We start from the raw sequence: 17,016 nt of genomic DNA, 5'->3' as shown, positions 1-17,016 counted from the left end.
CCCCCCATCCCCTCTGTCCCTGTGTCCCCCCATCCCCTCTGTCCCTGTGTCCCCCCATCCCCTCTGTCCCTGTGTCCCCCCTGTCCCCCAGCCCGGGCCAAGGGCCGGAGCCCTGCGGGCACTTTGTGACCTCGTCCCGCTGCTGGCTTTGTCACACGATCGATGGCCCCGTGGCGAGCGGCCACCGAGCCCTGCCAGGCGCCCGGGGGGGCCACCCCGCACCCCCCAGGCGACACCGAACTGGTGGCTGTCGCTGATCCGATGGCACCGATGGCGGGTCACACCTGGGATCGGGGATGGGCAGCGGCGGGACACGGACGGGCTGGCCTGGGGACACCGGGGAGGGGCTGTGTGACACCTCCTTGGGGGGGGCTGTGTGACACCTGGGGGGACTGTGTGACACCTGGGAGGGGCTGTGTGACACCTTGGGGGGGTCTGTGTGACACCTTGGGGAGCTGTGTGACACCTCGGGGGGGCTGTGTGACACCTGGGTGGAGGGGCTGTGTGACACCTTGGGGAGGTCTGTGTGACACCTGGGGGGGGGCTGTGTGACACTTGGGGGGGCTGTGTGACACCTGGGGGGGGCTGTGTGACACCTGGGGGGGTCTGTGTGACACCTGGGGGGCTCTGTGAACCCCTCGGTTCCCAGTGACACCTGGAGGTGCTGTGTGACACCTGGGGGGGGCTGTGTGACACCTTGGGGGGGTCTGTGAACCCCTCGGTTCCCTGGTGTGCCAGGTGAGACCCCCGCCCTCCTGCACCCCCTGGGTGCCCTCCCAGCCCTGCCCAGGGCTCAGCTGGCAGAGCTGGCAGGGTGTTGGTGGTTTGTCCCGTCCCTGAGTCACCGGGGGCAGTGTCCCCAGGGTCCCCAGTGTCCCCAGCCCTGCAGTGTGCTGGGAGCTCTGCAGTCCCCCAGCCCTGCAGGGGCCCCTCGGGGATGTTCTGTCTGTCCATCCCACCCCAGGTCTGGGCTTTGCCTCCTGCTCAGGGCAAAGCCTCCTCCAGCACCATCCCAGGTGAGTCCTGGGTGGGATTTGAGGTTTAGGAACCCCCACCTGCCTTTCACCTTGGCCCCACACCTATCCCTGTTTTCAGACCCCTCCTTTCCCCCCCAGCTCCTCAGGGAAGCGTTCCGTGCTGGTTTCCAAGGGCAGAGCAGAGAGCTCTCCTCCCGGGGGGCTCCGAGGGGCCGTGGGGGATGATTTCCCTCACCTGGCTGCCAGCAGCTGCCCGGGCTTAGCAGCAAATCCCAAATCCCGTTTTATCCTCCTTGTGCAGGTGCTGCTGTGCAGGGTCAGGGCAGGGGGTGGCACCGAGGTGGCTCCTCAAGGATTGCTGCTGTTTGCTCGTGGGAAACGTTTTGGGGTTTGCTGTGCTGCCTTGGGGGGCTGCAGGGGAGGCAGCACCTCGTGCCTGAAGGGCTGCTGTTCCTCCTCTCCCAGCTGGGTCCCTGCCCCATCTCCTGCTGCAGCCGGGGGTGCCGCTGTGACTTTGTGACCCCCAGAGCCTTCCCTGTGTCCCCAGAGCTGCCTGAGAACTGGACAGACACGCGGGAGACGCTGCTGGAGGGGATGCTCTTCAGCCTCAAGTACATGGGCATGACCCTGGTGGAGCAGCCCAAGGGAGAGGAGCTCTCTGCAGCCGCTGTCAAAAGGATCGTGGCCACCGTGAGTGTCCCCTGCTGGCCCCGAGTGGCCCCTGCTGGCCCCGGGGGAGTCCCACGGGGAAGAATTTCAGAGCTGCAGCTGGGGGGAGCCAGGATTGCAGCTCCAGGGGTTTGGGATTGCATCTCCAGGGGAAACTGGGACTGCAGCTCCAAGGCAGTTGGGATTTGCAGCTCCTGGGTTTGAGATTTGCAGCTCCAGGGAAATTGGGATTTGCAGCTCCAGGGAAGTTGGGATTTGCAGCTCCAGGGGAATTGGGATTGCAGCTCCTGGGGAAATTGGGATTTGCAGCTCCATGGAAATTGGGATTGCAGCTCCAGGGGAAATTGGGCTTGCAGCTCCTGGGGAAATTTGGATTGCAGCTCCAAGGCAATTGGGATTGCAGCTCTGTGGGTTTGAGATTTGCAGCTCCAGGGAAATTGGGATTTGCAGCTCCAGGAGGATTGGGATTGCAGCTCTTGGGGAAGTTGAGACTGCAGCTCCAGGGAAGTTGGGATTTGCAGCTCCAAGGCAATTGGGATTTGCAGCTCCATGGGGTTGGGATTTGCAGCTCCAAGGCAATTGGGATTGCAGCTCCGGTGGGTTTGGGATTTGCAGCTCCAGGGGAAATTGGGGTTGGGGCTGCAGCCCCTCCAGGGGCTGGGTGGAGCTGCAGACAGCTCCAGGCACTGGAGGCCCCTGGGCAGCCCAGGCTGTGCGTGGGGCTCTCTGGGCAGGGCTGGTGTGTGCCTGAGCTCTGGCTCTGATAAGCCAGGCTGTGTGAGGAGGCTCTGACCTGCTGGGGCCAGCCTGCCCCGGGGCTGGCTCAGGGCAGGGACACAGCCTGGAGCGTGGCCAGTGCTGCTCTGGGCTTTGCTGCCAGGCTTGGGAGGGCAGAGAGGGGAAGGGAGCAGGGCAGATCCCAGCCAGTGTCCCACTGTAACCTCAGGGGGGTGGATTTCCTGAATCCCCCAATTCCCAGCCCTCTTCCAGAGCATTCCCAGCCATCCCCCAATTCCCAGCCCTCCTCCAGCCCATTCCCAGCCATCCCCCTAATTCCCAGCCCTCCTCCAGAGCATTCCCAGCCATCTCCCTGATTCCCAGCCCTCCTCCAGTTCATTCCCAGCCATCCCCCAATTCCCAGCCCTCCTCCAGCCCATTCCCAGCCATCCCCCAATTCCCAGCCCATTCCCAGCCATCCCCCAATTCCCAGCCCATTCCCAGCCATCCCCCAATTCCCAGCCCATTCCCAGCCATCCCCCAATTCCCAGCCCATTCCCCCAGTTCCCAGCCTGCTCCCCAATCTCTGGGTACCATTAAGGCTTTTTGAGCCCCTGTAAAAGTGAACGAGGCAGAGCCCCAGCTGTGCCACAGAGCCCAGTGGGATGGGGAGTGCTGGATCCTCTCCTGGATCCAGGGCAGGAGGGAATTGCAGAGCCCTCCCCATCTGCCCTGATGGACGGGGAGTGGAGCCCTTAAATAAAGCCCTGGGGCTGGGGCAGGCTGCTCAGGGCAAGGCTTTGAGGTCCCCAAGGGACCCAAAATCCCTCAGGGAGTGGGGCAGAGGATTCCAGCCCGGCCCTAGCTGGGTGTGAGGGAGGGCAGGGAAGGGTTAACCAGCCCCTCCTGGCAGCAGAGTGCCTCCCCAGGCTGCTCACACACCTTTGGAGGTGCCAGTGCTCAAAGCCTGGGGCTTCCCCTCCCTCTTTCCCTGCCAAAGGCCAAAGCCAGTGGAAAGAAGCTGCAGAAGGTGACCCTGAAGGTGTCACCCCGGGGGATTGTGCTCAGGGACAGCAGGACCAACGAGCTCATCGAGAACATCTCCATCTACAGGTGGGTGCTGGCTGCTCTCCTGTGCCCCAGGACTCTCCTCTGGCCTGCTCTTCACCCCTGGCTGCTGCACAGGGCTGGGGAGGCTCCAGGGAGGAGGCTGAGCCTTCCTCCCACATCCCCTGAGCTCAGGGAGCTTGGAGCAAATCCCACACCTGGATCCCATCCTGGGCACCCCTGCATCAGCTCCTGTCCCTGCCTTGAGGCTGAGGATGAAATCCGAGGCTGAGAACAGCTCCTTTCTCCCTCCTTACCCTCCAGGGAAAGCCTGAGCCAGCCTCTCTCCTGGAGGCAGAGCAGTGTGAGGTGCTGCTCTGCTGGAATCCTCCCCTTCTCTAGCCTGTCCTGTCCCACAGTGTGAAAAAAAAACAACATTTCTCTTCTCTTCTCTTCTCTTCTCTTCTCTTCTCTCTTCTGCCACCTCTCCTTGTGCTGTCCGTGCTCTTCTCTCCCTGCCATCCCCTGGTGCCATCCCCTGGTGGCATCCCCTGAGCTGGGCAGCTGCTGCTGCAGCCCCAGCAGCTTGTGGGGCTGTCCCCAGAGCCCAGCCCGGGCTGTGCTGTGTCTTTCAGGATCTCCTACTGCACAGCAGACAAGGCCCACGACAAAGTGTTTGCCTACATTGCCCAGAGCCAGCTGAGCGAGAGCCTGGAGTGCCACGCCTTCCTGTGCACCAAGAGGAAAATGGTCAGTGAGGAAGAGGAGGGGCTGCAGGGCTGGGAGGAGGGCTCAGGCACGGCTCATCCCAGCTGGAATGGGGCTGGCTCCGTGCCTTGGCTGCTGGAAACCTCTCTGGGGTGAGGCTGGGGTGACCCTGCACCAGGGCCTGGAGAGCCCTGCCCTGCTGCAGCCCTGCCCTGGCACCTCCTGAGCCCTGCCCTGGGCACCTCCTGAGCCCCTGGGCATCTCCTGGGCACCTCCTGAGCCCCTGGGCATCTCCTAAGCCCTGCCCTGGGCACCTCCTGAGCCCCCTGGGCATCTCCTAAGCCCTGCCCTGGGCACCTCCTGAACCTCTGGACATCTCCTGAGCACCTCCTGAGCCCTGCCCTGGCATCTCCTGAACCCCTGGGCACCTCCTGAGCCCCTGGGCATCTCCTAAGCCCTGCCCTGGGCACCTCCTGAGGCCCTGGGTATCTCCTGGGCACCTCCTGAGCCCCTGGGCATCTCCTGGGCACCTCCTGAGCCCTGCCCTGGCATCTCCTGAGTTCCCTGGGCACCTCCTGAACCTCTGGGCATCTCCTGAATCCCGTGGGCACCTCCTGAGCCCTGCCCTGGACATCTCCTGGGCACCTCCTGAGCCCCTGGGCATCTCCTGGGCACCTCCTGAGCCCTGCCCTGGCATCTCCTGAGCCCCTGGGCACCTCCTGAGCTCTTGGTCACCTCCTGGGCACCTCCTGAGCCCTGCCCTGGCACCTCCTGAGCTCCCTGGGCACCTCCTGAATCCCGTGGGCACCTCCTGAATCCCCTGGGCATCTCCTGGGCACCTCCTGAGCCCTGCCCTGGGCATCTCCTGGGCACCTCCTGAGCCCCTTGGGCAGGCAGGGTTGGGCAGGAGGTGCCCAGGGCACCCAGCCCCAGCTCCCTGCACAGTTTTAGTGACATCTCTGGGGCTGTGTCCTGCCCTGGGGCCCAGAGCAGGGGCCTGGCAGTGGGAAGGGCTCTGGGCTGAGCTCTGACCCTCCTGGCACCTCTCCCTGCCCACCCCGTGCCCCAGCATGGGAAGGGAGCTGGGACAGAGAGAGGAGAGGGGCAAGGAGAGCCCTGGGGTGTCTGGTGGAGCAGAGCTGGCACTGAGCCCCCTCCCTGTGCCACGAGGGGCCTTTAGGGGAGAGGAAGGGCAGGGGAGACCCCTGTGCCCCCCAAATCCTTCCCTGGTGTCCCAGACCCCTCTGAGGCCGCTCCCAGCCTGGTCCTCAGCAGCATCCCCGTGCCACCCCAGCTCTGTTAATATTCTCTGCCTCTCCCAGCTCCTTTTCTTCCCTTGGAGAGAAGAATGGGAGCTACAAGTTGTCTCTCCTTTGCTCAGCGTGTGCTCCCATCCTTGCACGGCCAAGATAAGCCTGGCTCTGCAAATTAAAATTTAAATCTTCCTGCTGCTAAAAGAATTATCTCAGTGCTGCATCAGCTCAGTGCATCCCCCTCCAAATAAAGTTCTCCAAAGGCTTTTGTGGCAAAAACTAGGAATAATTTCCTTTTTCCTGCTCTGTAAAATGCAGGAACATCCTGCTGCTGAGGTGATCCCTGCTCCCAGACTGGAGGCAGCCCTCCCCAGGGCAGGGGCCCTGGGTGCACCACAGCTCCCAGTCACAGGCATATAATTAGTCCATATTTTTAGTTCCTGGGTAATTCTCGACAGTAGCTGGGTCTATTAAACTTGATTCAGATGTGACAGCCTAAATTGTAAACAGCTGTGAGGAGTTTCATACTTAATTACCATATTTAAGGGTTGGTTGTTTTTTTTTTTGCCATCAAGCATTTGCACTTCCATCAAGGATGTAAATAGCTCCAAGATTCCAAGAGCTCCAGCCTTAATTGGCACTGCTGGCTCTGGGGGGCTCCGTGCCCCCCTGCCTGGCTTTGGGGGGTGCTGTGCCCTGTCTGTGTCCCCCCATGTCCCCGGGGCTGCCAGGGCAGCAGCTCCAGCCCCGGGGTTGGCTTTGTTGTGATCACAGCTGGGGAAAGGAAACTGCTGTTGGTGGCACCTCTGTCCCTGCAGGATGTGGCATTTCTGCTCCTGTTGTTGGTGGCACCTCTGTCCCTGCTGGAGGTGGTGGCATTTCTGCCCTGCTGGAGGTGGCACCTCTGTCCCTGCTGTTGGTGGCATTTCTGTCTCTTTCTGTCCCTGCTGGAGGTGGTGGCACCTCTGTCCCTGCTGTTGGTGGCACCTCTGTCCCTGCTGTTGGTGGCATTTCTGTCCCTGCTGTTGGTGGCACCTCTGTCCCTGCTGGAGGTGGTGGCACCTCTGTCCCTGCTGTTGGTGGCATTTCTGTCCCTGCTGGTTCCTCAGCAGGGCTGGCAGGGGGGCTGTCCCTGCTCCTGTCCCCAGGCTGGCACAGGACAAACCCCCCCTGGGACAGCCTGGGGGTCCCTGCTGGGCTCTCAGAGCTCCAGGGCTGATCCTGGTGGGTGTCACAGCTCTCCCTGGCTGTGATTTGGGCTGTGGGCAGCACGGAGAGGCTGCTCGGGGCAGCTGCCCTGTCCCCTGCCCTGTCCCCTGCCCTGTCCCCTGCCCTGTCCCCTGTCCCTGTCCCCATCCCAGCCCTGTCCCAGCCCTGTCCCCTGTCCCAGCCCTGTCCCCATCCCAGCCCTGTCCCTGCCCTCCTGGCTCCCAGGGACGTGTCCCACCCGGAGCAGCCCCAGCTCTGCAGGCTTTGGTGGCTCTGCCAGCTCCTGCTCAGAGCCAGGGGAGCTGCAGCTGCACAGATGGCAGAGATCTCAGGGCCTTCAGTGATTGATCCCAGGGGTTTCAGTGATTGATCTGAGGGGCTTCAGTGATTGATCTCAGTGATGTCATTGATCTCAGTGGTTTCAGTAATTTCAGTAATTTCAGTGACTGATCTCAGTAATTTCAGTGATCTCAGAGGTTTCACTGATTGTGATCTCAGTGATGTCATTGATCTCACTGATTTCAGTGATTGATCTCATTGATCTCAGTGATGTCAGAGGTTTCAGTGACTGATCTCAGTGATGTCACTGATGGCAGTAATTCCAGTGACTGATCTCAGTGATGTCAGAGGTTTCATTAATTGATCTCATTGATCTCAGTGATTTCAGTGATTGATCTCAGTGATTTCAGAGGTTTCATTAATTGATCTCAGTGATCTCAGTGATCTCAGAGGTTTCAGTGATTGATCTCAGTGATCTCAGAGGTTTCATTAATTGATCTCATTGATCTCAGTGATTTCAGTGATTGATCTCAGTGATTTCAGAGGTTTCATTAATTGATCTCAGTGATTTCAGTGATTGATCTCAGTGATCTCACTGATGTCAGTAATTCCAGTGACTGATCTCAGTGATGCCAGAGGTTTCATTAACTGATCTCAGTGATGTCAGAGGTTTCAGTGACTGATCTCAGTGATGTCACTGATGGCAGTAATTCCAGTGACTGATCTCAGTGATGCCAGAGGGCTCAGCCTGTCCTGCTGTGTGTCCCCAGGCCCAGGCTGTCACCCTCACCGTGGCCCAGGCCTTCAGGATCGCCTTTGAGTTCTGGCAGGCAGCCAAGGAAGGTGAGTTTGTGTCCCTGCCCTGCTCACCCTCAGGGCTCACTCTGGTGCTCCCCTTCCCCTGCCTCCCCCCAATTCCAGATCTCCTTGCACAGCCCTGTAGGTCCAGGCAGGTTCTGGCTGTGCTCCCTGGGGGTTTCATGGTGGGCTTTCAGCCTTCACCTTCCAGGAGGTGCCAGCAGCACCACGGCTGGCCCTGGCCCTGGCCCTGGCCCTGGAGGCTTGCAGGCAGTGCTGGGATTTCCTCTTTTGCAGAGAAGGAGAAGAGGGAAAGGTCCATCCTGGCAGCAGAAGGGACGAGCAGCCCTGGCTCAGGAGCTCCTGCCCACCCTGTCACACGTGAGCCACCAGGGCAGAGCCTGAGGGGGGGAGACTGTCCCTGAGGGGGGGAGAATTGTCCCTGAACAGGGCAGGGATGGTCCCTGAGGGATGGGGGACAGTCCCTGGGCAGGGCAAAGGACACCCTGAGGGATGGAGAATTGTCTCTGAGGGGTGGGGGATGTCCCTGAGGGGTGGCGGATGTCCCTGAGGGATGTGGGATGTCCCTGAGGGATGGAGAATTGTCCCTGAGGGATGGAGAATTGTCTCTGAGGGATTGGGGATGTCCCTGAGGGACGGGGGATTGTCCCTGAGGGATGTGGGATGTCCCTGAGGGATGGAGAATTGTCTCTGAGGGGTGGGGGATGTCCCTGAGGGGTGGCGGATGTCCCTGAGGGATGTGGGATGTCCCTGAGGGATGGAGAATTGTCCCTGAGGGATGGAGAATTGTCCCTGAGGGATGGAGAATTGTCTCTGAGGGATTGGGGATGTCCCTGAGGGACGGGGGATTGTCCCTGAGGGATGTGGGATTGTCCCTGAGGGATTGGGGATGTCCCTGAGGGATGTGGGATTGTCCCTGAGGGATTGGGGATGTCCCTGAGGGATGTGGGATTGTCCCTGAGGGATTGGGGATGTCCCTGAGGGATGTGGGATTGTCCCTGAGGGATTGGGGATGTCCCTGAGGGATGTGGGATTGTCCCTGAGGGATTGGGGATGTCCCTGAGGGATGTGGGATTGTCCCTGAGGGATTGGGGGATGTCCCTGAGGGACGGGGGATGTCCCTGAGGGATTGGGGGATGTCCCTGACAGGGCAGGGGACAGCCTGAGGGATTGTCCCCAGACACAAACAGCTCCTGGCAGGGTTCTGAAGCCAGGAGGAGCAGCAGTTCAGAGTCCTTGGCTGCTAGCTGGGTGCTTCCTGCTTCCCCCCCAGGCATCCCCTGCTGCCACCCCAAATCTGTTTGCTCCTGCCCCAGGCAAATTGGCTGTGATGTCCTTAAGAGCTCAGCCTGGCTCTGCAGGTCCCCAGCTCATTTTTGGGGCTGTGTCAGACCCCAGACCCTCACCCTGCCCTGGGCTGAGGGAGGAGGACAGCCCGGTGCCCCTGAGCAAGGAGGGCTGTGTGAAATAAAACAATTAAATCCCAAATCCCTCCCAATTCAGGGCTGGCCCTGGCTCCTCTGCTGCCTCTGAGGTGCAGGGCAGGGAGAAGTGGGGCAAAAGGCTCATCCCTCCCCGTGCTGGCCACAAGATAAGAGGATTTGGCACGCACAAAAACAGCAGCAAACTGGGCTCCCTTCCAGGCTGGCACGTCCTGAGATTCCTCAGGACTGGAGGAATCTCTCCCAAAGGGTGGCACCGTGGCATCAGCCCAGCCTGGGGCTGGGATGAGCTGTTGGGATGAGCTCCACATCTCCCTGGGGGTGCCAGAGCTGGAATGCTCCTGCCCCAGCCCAGTGCAGGCTGCAGGGGAGGCTCTGGGCTGCACCCAGGGCAGGGTAAAACACCCCTCAGTGTAAAACCCTGCTGCAGCTCTGGGCTCAGCTGAGGGGCTGCTCTGGCTCTGAGCATCACTGGGCACCCAGGAGCCTTCCCAAAAGCTGCTGGAGGCACTGGGAGTCCCTCAGGAGCCTGACCTGCCTCAAGCACAGCCCCCAGAGGGGTGGGTGCAGCTCCCCAGTGCCTGTTCCTCTGCCCTCACTGCCCCCCCTGCTCTGCCCACAGCAGCAGCCTTGGGGAACTTGCTGGATTTTGAGGACCCTGGCAGCAGCACGGAGTCCCCAGAGCTGGACAACAGCAACTTTGGGCCCAGCCCCTCGGTCAACAACAACGTGCTGTGGGTAAGGGACAGCCAGGAGAGCCCCAGCTGCCCCCCAGGGCTGAACTGGGCTGAACTGGGGGCTCTGGGGGGTGTCACAGCTCCAGGAGTGTTTGGTGCTTGGGGGATGAATGAGCAGCATGGCCAAGCCCTGTGAGATAATTGGATATTCCTGCTCTGGAGCAGCATTTCTCAGGGGTTTGTCACTGAATTGGCACCACCCAGCTGCTCTGTCCAAGGGCAGGAATCAGTGCCTTGGTGGCTGCTGGTCCCTGCTCACCAAACCCAGCCTGGAGCCCGTGGTTCCTCCTGTTTTCCTGTCTGTGGGAGCTGGGATGGCTCCTTGGGAATGTCCTCAGTCCCCCGGGTTAATTTTTAATTAATGTTTCCTGGATCTCTGAGAGAAGAGTGGTGCTGCAGCCCTGGGTGTGCACCCAGCAGGAGCCCAGTGCTCCATCGTCCCCCTCAGCCTGGGACACGGTGGGGTTACTGGGATTTTGGGAAGGAATTCCTGGCTGGGAGGGTGGGCAGGCCCTGGCACAGGTGCCCAAGCAGCTGTGGCTGCCCCTGGATCCCTGGCAGGCTGGACAGGGTCCCTGCCATGGCAGGGGTGGGATTTAAGGGATTTCCCTTCCCAGCCAAACCCTTCCATGGTTCTGTGACCCCCAGGCAGGCTGGGGCTGGCCCTTGAAGCCCCTCTTGCCCTGGGGTCTCTCCCCAGCACAGCCCCTCCCTGGAGACCCCTGCCTGCTGGATTTTGGGGGGCTGCAGGGTAAATTGCAGCCTGAGGATTTCCAGGTTAAAGCTGAAGATCAGCCCTAAGGCTGAATCAAATCCTGGAGGCTTCTCAGCAATCTCCAATCCCTCCCTGCCTGCAGAGTTCTCATACTTGACTTATTAATTGCATTAATTGCATTGAGGCTGTAGGTTCCTCTCAGGATTTTGGGAGCAGCCTGCTCTGGGTGCAGCAGGGCCCTCACACAGAACATGGAAAAGCTTTCCTGGAAACCCTGGCAGCAGGGCAGAGACACAGGCTCCCAGAGGTGCTTCTGCTGTCCCTGCTGTGCCAGGGCAGAGCTGCTCTCCTGGTCCTGGTCCTGGTCCTGGTCCTGGTCCTGGTCCTGGTCCTGGTCCTGGTCCAGAGCAGCCCCAGGGCTCCTGGAGCTGTGCCCAGCCCCTCTGGCAGCAGGACAGGCAGGGCTGGGGCAGTGAGGGGTGCTGGTTTCCATCTCCTGGATGGAGCTGGAGGCAGAGTCAGCTTTTTGGGGGATGGAAGGAAGGGCCAAACCCCAGCACCACCTGGAGTTCACCTTTCCCCTGCAGAGCAGGCAGGTTGCAGAGGAGGTGACTGAGGCACTCACAATCCAACAGACACAGATATTTTTCTGTCTGAGTGCAGAGCCAGATCTCTAAACACACTTCTGAGCAGTTCTCTTAGCAACTACTTGTCTCTCTTTTTATCCCTTCACAAAGGAGATGGATGATGGGCTGGACGAGGCGTTCTCAAGGTAATTCTCATCCTCCCTGGAGCAGCCCCGGAGGCCTGGCTGCTCCTAATGCTCCTTCATCTCATCAGGGCTCTGCTCTGACCTGGGCAGCTGCCCATTGAAGCTTTAAGGCTGCCTGAGAAGCCAAATATTTTGACGACTTTTTAAGGATGGTCAGAGGCTGTGTGTGATGGGGAATTTAACTCCCCAAGAGTTGCTGGGTCTGCTCCCACTCACCCAGGCTTTTCCAGGCTGCTGCTCCAAGCTTCTGGCACTGGGGGCTTTGCTCTTCCTCATCCCACACGTTCAGGGTGTGTGGCCACCAGCTCATGGGTTTATTCCCCTTTCCACTCCAAATTAAAGCTGCCCTGCCCGTGCTGCTGAGCAATCCAGCACAGCCAAACAAACCCCTTTCCTCTCAGCTGGGTTTGCCTCCCTGTCCTGGCAGGGCTGCTGTGGTTTTGTGGGGGTGCCATCCTCCTCTTCCTCCTCCTCTTCCTCCCCCTGGGGCTGGGAGGCGCTGGAGGAGGGAGTGAGGCAGGAGAAGGCTTTGCAGCCATTCCTGCTCAGCCCTTGGGCTCCTGTTTGGCTCTCAGGGATGATTTGCAGCCTGCCCTTGCCCAGCTCCTCGTCCCAGGCTGGGCTGGTTTGTGTCCTGGTGTCTGCCCTGCCCCAGTGGCTCGGATGAGCTTGGCTTTGGGCCCTGCTCTGCATTGCTGAGCTGCCCCATCACCCTGGGCCCTCTGGTGACTCAGAGTTTGGGCTGCTCATCCTGCAGCGCTCCCAAAGCCATTCCTGCCACGTCAGCACCGCTGCACGTGTCCCTTCTTTATCAAAACCTGGCTTTGTCTCGGGCTGGTGCTGACCTTGTGCCTCCCCTGGCTGCAGCCCCAAATGTCTGAGCTAACCTCCAGCCCCAGCGCTGCGGAATTTCACCGTGCCGTTTAAATCACGCAACAACAAACGGGGGCTGCTTGGGTTTTGTGAAACATCCGGGATGAAAAGCTCTTCCAGCTGATCCTGGGGCTGTCCTGGGGCAGGGACAGCCTCAGCAGCAGCAGCAGCAGAGCTCAGTCTCTGCTCGGGGGCTGGGAGCAGCTCCGGGGGGCTCGGGGAGGAGAGCCCAGGGATGGTCCAGCCTCACATTCCCGGGATGCCTGCAGGGGAAGGCAGCAGCACTGGGGGTGCTGGGGATGCTCAGGGCCAGCTCCCCTGGTGCCCTTTCCCCTTTCCTGAGCCTTTCCATCCCACGGGAGGGTGCTGGAACGGGGGGCTGCAGCAGGAGTGGAACCACTGCTCTGTGCTTTGCTCTGTATGGCTCTGGGTTTGTTTTACTCTGTGCTTTCCTCTGTGCTTTCCTCTGTGCTTTACTCTGTTTCTGTTTTACTCTGTGCATTACTCTGGGTTTGTTTTACTCTGTGCTTTACTCTGTGCATTACTCTGTTTCTGTTTTCTCTGTGCATTACTCTGGGTTTGTTTTACTCTGTGCATTACTCTGGGTTTTACTCTGTTTCTGTTTTACTCTGTGCATTCCTCTGTGTTTATTTTACTCTGTGCTTTACTCTGTGTATTACTCTGTGCATTTCTCTGTTTGTTTTACTCTGCATTTCTCTGTGTTTGTTTTTCTCTGTGCATTTCTCTGTTTGTTTTTCTCTGTGCATTACTCTGTGCTTTCCTCTGTTTTACTCTGTGCATTACTCTGTGCATTTCTGTGTTTGTTTTATTCTCTGCTTTACTCTGTGCATTGCTCTGTTTGTTTTTCTCTGTGTTTTTCTCTGTGTGTTGCTCTGTGTTTGTTTTGCTCTATGCATTACTCTTTGCTTTACTCTGTGCATTGCTCTGTTTCTTTTTCTCTGTGTTTTTCTCTGTGCATTTCTGTGTTTGTTTTACTCTGTGCTTTTCTCTATGCATTGCTGTTTGTTTTTCTCTGTGTTTTTCTCTGTGCATTCCTTTGTGTGTGTTTTACTCTATGCATTTCTGTGTTTATTTTTATCTGTGTTTTACTCTGTGCATTGCTCTGTTTGTTTTTCTCTGTTTTACTCTATGCATTGCTGTTTGTTTTTCTCTGTGTTTTTCTCTGTGCATTCCTTTGTGTGTGTTTTACTCTGTGCATTTCTGTGTTTGTTTTACTCTGTGCTTTACTCTGTGCATTGCTGTTTGTTTTTCTCTGTGTTTTTCTCTGTGCATTCCTTTGTGTGTGTTTTACTCTATGCATTTCTATGTTTATTTTTCTCTGTGTTTTTCTCTGTGCATTCCTTTGTGTGTGTGTGCTTTACTCTGTGCATTGCTGTTTGTTACTCTGTGCATTACTCTGTGCATTCCTTTGTGTGTGTTTTACTCTATGCATTTCTATGTTTATTTTTCTCTGTGTTTTTCTCTGTGCATTACTCTGTGCATTCCCCTGTTTCTCTCTTACTCCGTGCCTCACTCTGTGTTCTTTCACTCCGTGTTTTACTCTTTATTGACTGTTCCCCCGTGTGTGTGCCCCTCAGGCTGGCCCAGTCGAGGACAAACCCTCAGGAGCTGGACACGGGGCTGTCGGCGCAGGACCTGCAGCGCGCACAGGCGCTGTCCCCGCTGGGCTGGGCGCAGCTGGAGCCCGGCACGGCCGAGCAGGACGACGTGCTCCTGTTCTGAGGGCACACAGAACCACTCCGAGCCCCGCTGTGAGCAGGGAGCCCTCCCAGGGCTCCTCAGCAGCTCCGAGGGTGCCACAGCCCCGTTCAGACCAAAGCTTCGGAAACCTAACGCGGATTTTTGTACCTTGCTTTCACCTAAACCACGAGATGCTCTTGGAGCTATTTACTCGCGGTTTACAAGTGTTCCTGGGAGGTGTGGAGAGCATCTGTGTGCCACGGGGGGGATCTGCAGGGCCTGTTCCTCCTGCAGGCAGCCTGGGCACCAGCAAAGCCCCCCTGGAGCATCCCCCAGCCGGGGCTGGGGCGCAGACACAGCTCTGAGTGTCACTGATCCACCCAGCCTGGAAGAACTCGGCGCTGCCTGCCACGGAGGGGGTTTGCAGCAGCTGCTGACAGTGTGAAATCAAAGAGGGAGCAGAGCTGGTGCTTTTGTGCCCCTGCCTGTGGCACTCCCACGGCTGTCAGTCACCCCACGGCTCCCGTGGGGATTGACGCTTTTTAACCCAAAGACTCAAAAGAAGTTTTGCACTTTAAAACTTGAACTGAAAGCAACGGTCCGAATTGTCAAGGTAAGCAGTGCCTGGAACCTCTCCTCAGAAGCTATTTACCCAAAAAGAACCACCCTGGCAATGCTGCAGCTCTGACCCCTCACCTCTGATGGGACTCGAGATCCCAAAGCTCCGTTGGCTTTAAAAGCAAAACCACCAGGGAGGGAGGAAGGATTTTTGTTCAATCCTGCTGGAAAGGGCGGCTCGGGAGGACCAGCAGGAGCACAGATCCACGTTCCCAGCTTGGCCCAGCAGGTTTGTTTGTCCAGGATTTGCTCCTGCCTCAAAGCCACGTGGCTGTTGCCCAGTGGATGGGATGGGGTCGGGCAGGGGCAGCACCTGGCTGCCCAGCTGGCACAGGTGCCCCTGCCAGTGGTGCTCCCACCCTTCTCCTGCCAGCCACAGCTCCCAGGGGGCTCAGGAAGCTCCATCTACCCCTGGGACTGAAAACCAGCCATGGAGGTACAACTTCTGCTAAGTACAAGATTAGGTTTAACGATCCTGAATAGTCTCACTGACACCTCGCAGTGTTTGTGGCCTTAAGTGAAGTGTACTAATCTGTTTTATAGATTTGTAACTTGGGTTTGAAGCACTAATTCATTCCCCAGATAGCTCTTTAGAACTCCCTTAAAACTGCTCACAGAAAGGAAAAAAAAAAAACCCTCTCAGTCAGCTGTAAGAATTCATTAGGAGGCAGCTGAGTGGCTCTGACTTAGATTTGAGATATTTTTTCCCCCCCGAGTGTGAGTGTGAGAAGGTGTTGAGGACTCGTGGAGCTGACTCACCGGTCTCTGGTGGAACCTGGGCTCTGTGGGCTCTCAGAGTGCTGTTCAAGCACTTCCACATCCTGCAAGGGCTGTGCTCCTGTCTCCTGGATGCTCCTGGGCTGGGAGGGAGCAGCAGAGCTCTGCCCTGCCCAGGAACCTGGGAGGATTCCTCTGCTTTGACCTCTCTCCTTCCCTGGAGCAGCAATTCCTGAAATTCACAACACTAGCTATGTGTGTCTAGAGTTTTGTTTGTTGTTTTGGGTTTTTTTTAAGAAAACCTGATGCTGTAAAGAATATTCTGCACTGAGGGGAATAAAAACTGCCATTTTTTGGAGCCTGTGTGCTGGGTGATTAATTTCCCCTGTGGTTCCTTTTGTGTCTCTGGGGGGTACCTTGGTCCTGCCTGTCCCTGCTGCAGGGCAGGTGGGGTCAGAAAGGTGGGATCAGAAATCTGGGATCACAAAGGTGGGATCAGAAATCTGGGATCACAAAGGTGGGGTCACAAAGGTGCTGGGCAGTGATTCCAGGGGGCTCAGCTGGACACTGAGCCCTGCTCTGGTCAGTGTCAGCTCCTTCCTCTGACTCCTCAGGGTTCAGGGCTGAGGAGGCAGGAAGAAGTTGGTTTCTTCTGATAAGGGAGCAATAAATTCTCTTTCTCTGAAAGATTTAGGTGTCCTGTGGCTGCTGTTTGGTGAGAGTACCTCGTTCCTTTCTTTAAAAAAACATCCCACATACATAGTTTAACATTCTGTTATAACCTGAAACTATATTTAACACACTCCTTAAAGAAATTAACACAGCATAACTTTCTAACATAACACATACATTATTCATTTTAATATTTGCAAAAAAAACCCAATCATAAAATAGACATTTTTCACACTGGGGCAGGGAGGGAGCCCAGGGCTGGGATTGTTCCCCTGTGCCAGCAGAGCAGTGCCAGCTGTGCCACCAGGGCTGTGCCACCTTTCCTGCCCGGTGTGACCATCAGCAATGTCACTGTCCCCTCAGCAGAAGGGCAGGCTGTGAGCACACACCCTGTCGGGTTTGGCTCTGAACCCCCTCTTTTATCTCTCAGGCAGCTCTTACAGCTGGGGAAACACCCCTGAGGGGGAAGAAGATGGATTTTAAAAGCTTGGCTTTAAGGGCCAGAGCTCAGCCAAGGCTCCTGTCCTGGCTGGGGGTTTGGCTCTGAACCCCCTCTTTTATCTCTCAGGCAGCTCTTACAGCTGGGGAAACACCCCTGAGGGGGAAGAAGATGGATTTTAAAAGCTTGGCTTTAAGGGCCACAGGCTCAGGCTCCTGTCCTGGCTGAGGGAGAGGGGTGGGAAGAGCACTGCTGGCATGGAGCAGACACCCAGCTGGGGCTGCAGGGCCAGAGAAAAGCAGGATTTGGACACCAAAGTATTCCCCCAACCCCGTTTGCCCCAAACTTTTCCATCCTAGGCTCTGTTTTGGAGTCACAGGGGAGGTGTCTGGGGGATTTTCCTTCCTCTCCCTTCTCCCAGACACTGCAAACCCCACATCTCTGTCTTTCTGCCTCCAAGGAGTTTGTTTTTCACCTTCCCAGCCCTCCCCACCAGCAGTTCCCTCCTCAGCAAACACTCCAGCCTCCACAGCAGGCTCTCCCTGCCAGCCACAGCCGCAGTTTCTGTCTCAGCTGCTCCAGTCCCACGGGTGGCAACACCACTCCAGGCAAAGATTTTGCCTAAAAGCCTGGCAGGGGATGCTGTGCAGGG

General features: G+C 57.8%; 1 protein-coding gene and 1 long non-coding RNA gene across 3 annotated transcripts in view; one reads left to right on the top strand and one right to left on the bottom strand.

Annotated features, from left to right (window-relative positions):
- Positions 1-15,611, top strand: part of LDLRAP1 (low density lipoprotein receptor adaptor protein 1) — a 16,058-nt gene extending 447 nt beyond the window's left edge. Inside the window, exons 2-9 of one of the 2 annotated variants that reach the window (XM_041417437.1) lie at positions 1,525-1,667; positions 3,364-3,476; positions 4,046-4,160; positions 7,630-7,702; positions 7,955-8,038; positions 9,746-9,858; positions 11,310-11,344; positions 13,816-15,611. In XM_041417437.1, coding sequence (XP_041273371.1) covers positions 1,525-1,667; positions 3,364-3,476; positions 4,046-4,160; positions 7,630-7,702; positions 7,955-8,038; positions 9,746-9,858; positions 11,310-11,344; positions 13,816-13,960 — 821 coding nt within the window. In that variant the 3' untranslated portion in view covers positions 13,961-15,611. Of the gene's footprint in view, positions 1-1,524; positions 1,668-3,363; positions 3,477-4,045; positions 4,161-7,629; positions 7,703-7,954; positions 8,039-9,742; positions 9,859-11,309; positions 11,345-13,815 lie in introns of both variants that reach the window. The other variant, XM_041417436.1, reaches the window with a different exon arrangement.
- On the bottom strand, positions 4,173-6,191 carry LOC121342802. The gene is made up of 3 exons (XR_005953609.1): positions 4,887-6,191; positions 4,764-4,834; positions 4,173-4,337 (listed from the first exon to the last, which is right to left on the bottom strand). It is a non-coding gene; the product is annotated as an uncharacterized LOC121342802 (long non-coding RNA).
- Positions 15,612-17,016: the final 1,405 nt, after the last annotated feature.

This window comes from Onychostruthus taczanowskii, unplaced genomic scaffold, assembly GCF_017590055.1.
Source record: "Onychostruthus taczanowskii isolate IOZ18803 unplaced genomic scaffold, ASM1759005v1 scaffold56, whole genome shotgun sequence".
NCBI lineage: Eukaryota > Metazoa > Chordata > Aves > Passeriformes > Passeridae > Onychostruthus > Onychostruthus taczanowskii.
Note: the sequence above shows the minus strand (reverse complement) of the source record. Positions and strands in the feature narration are given on the sequence as shown.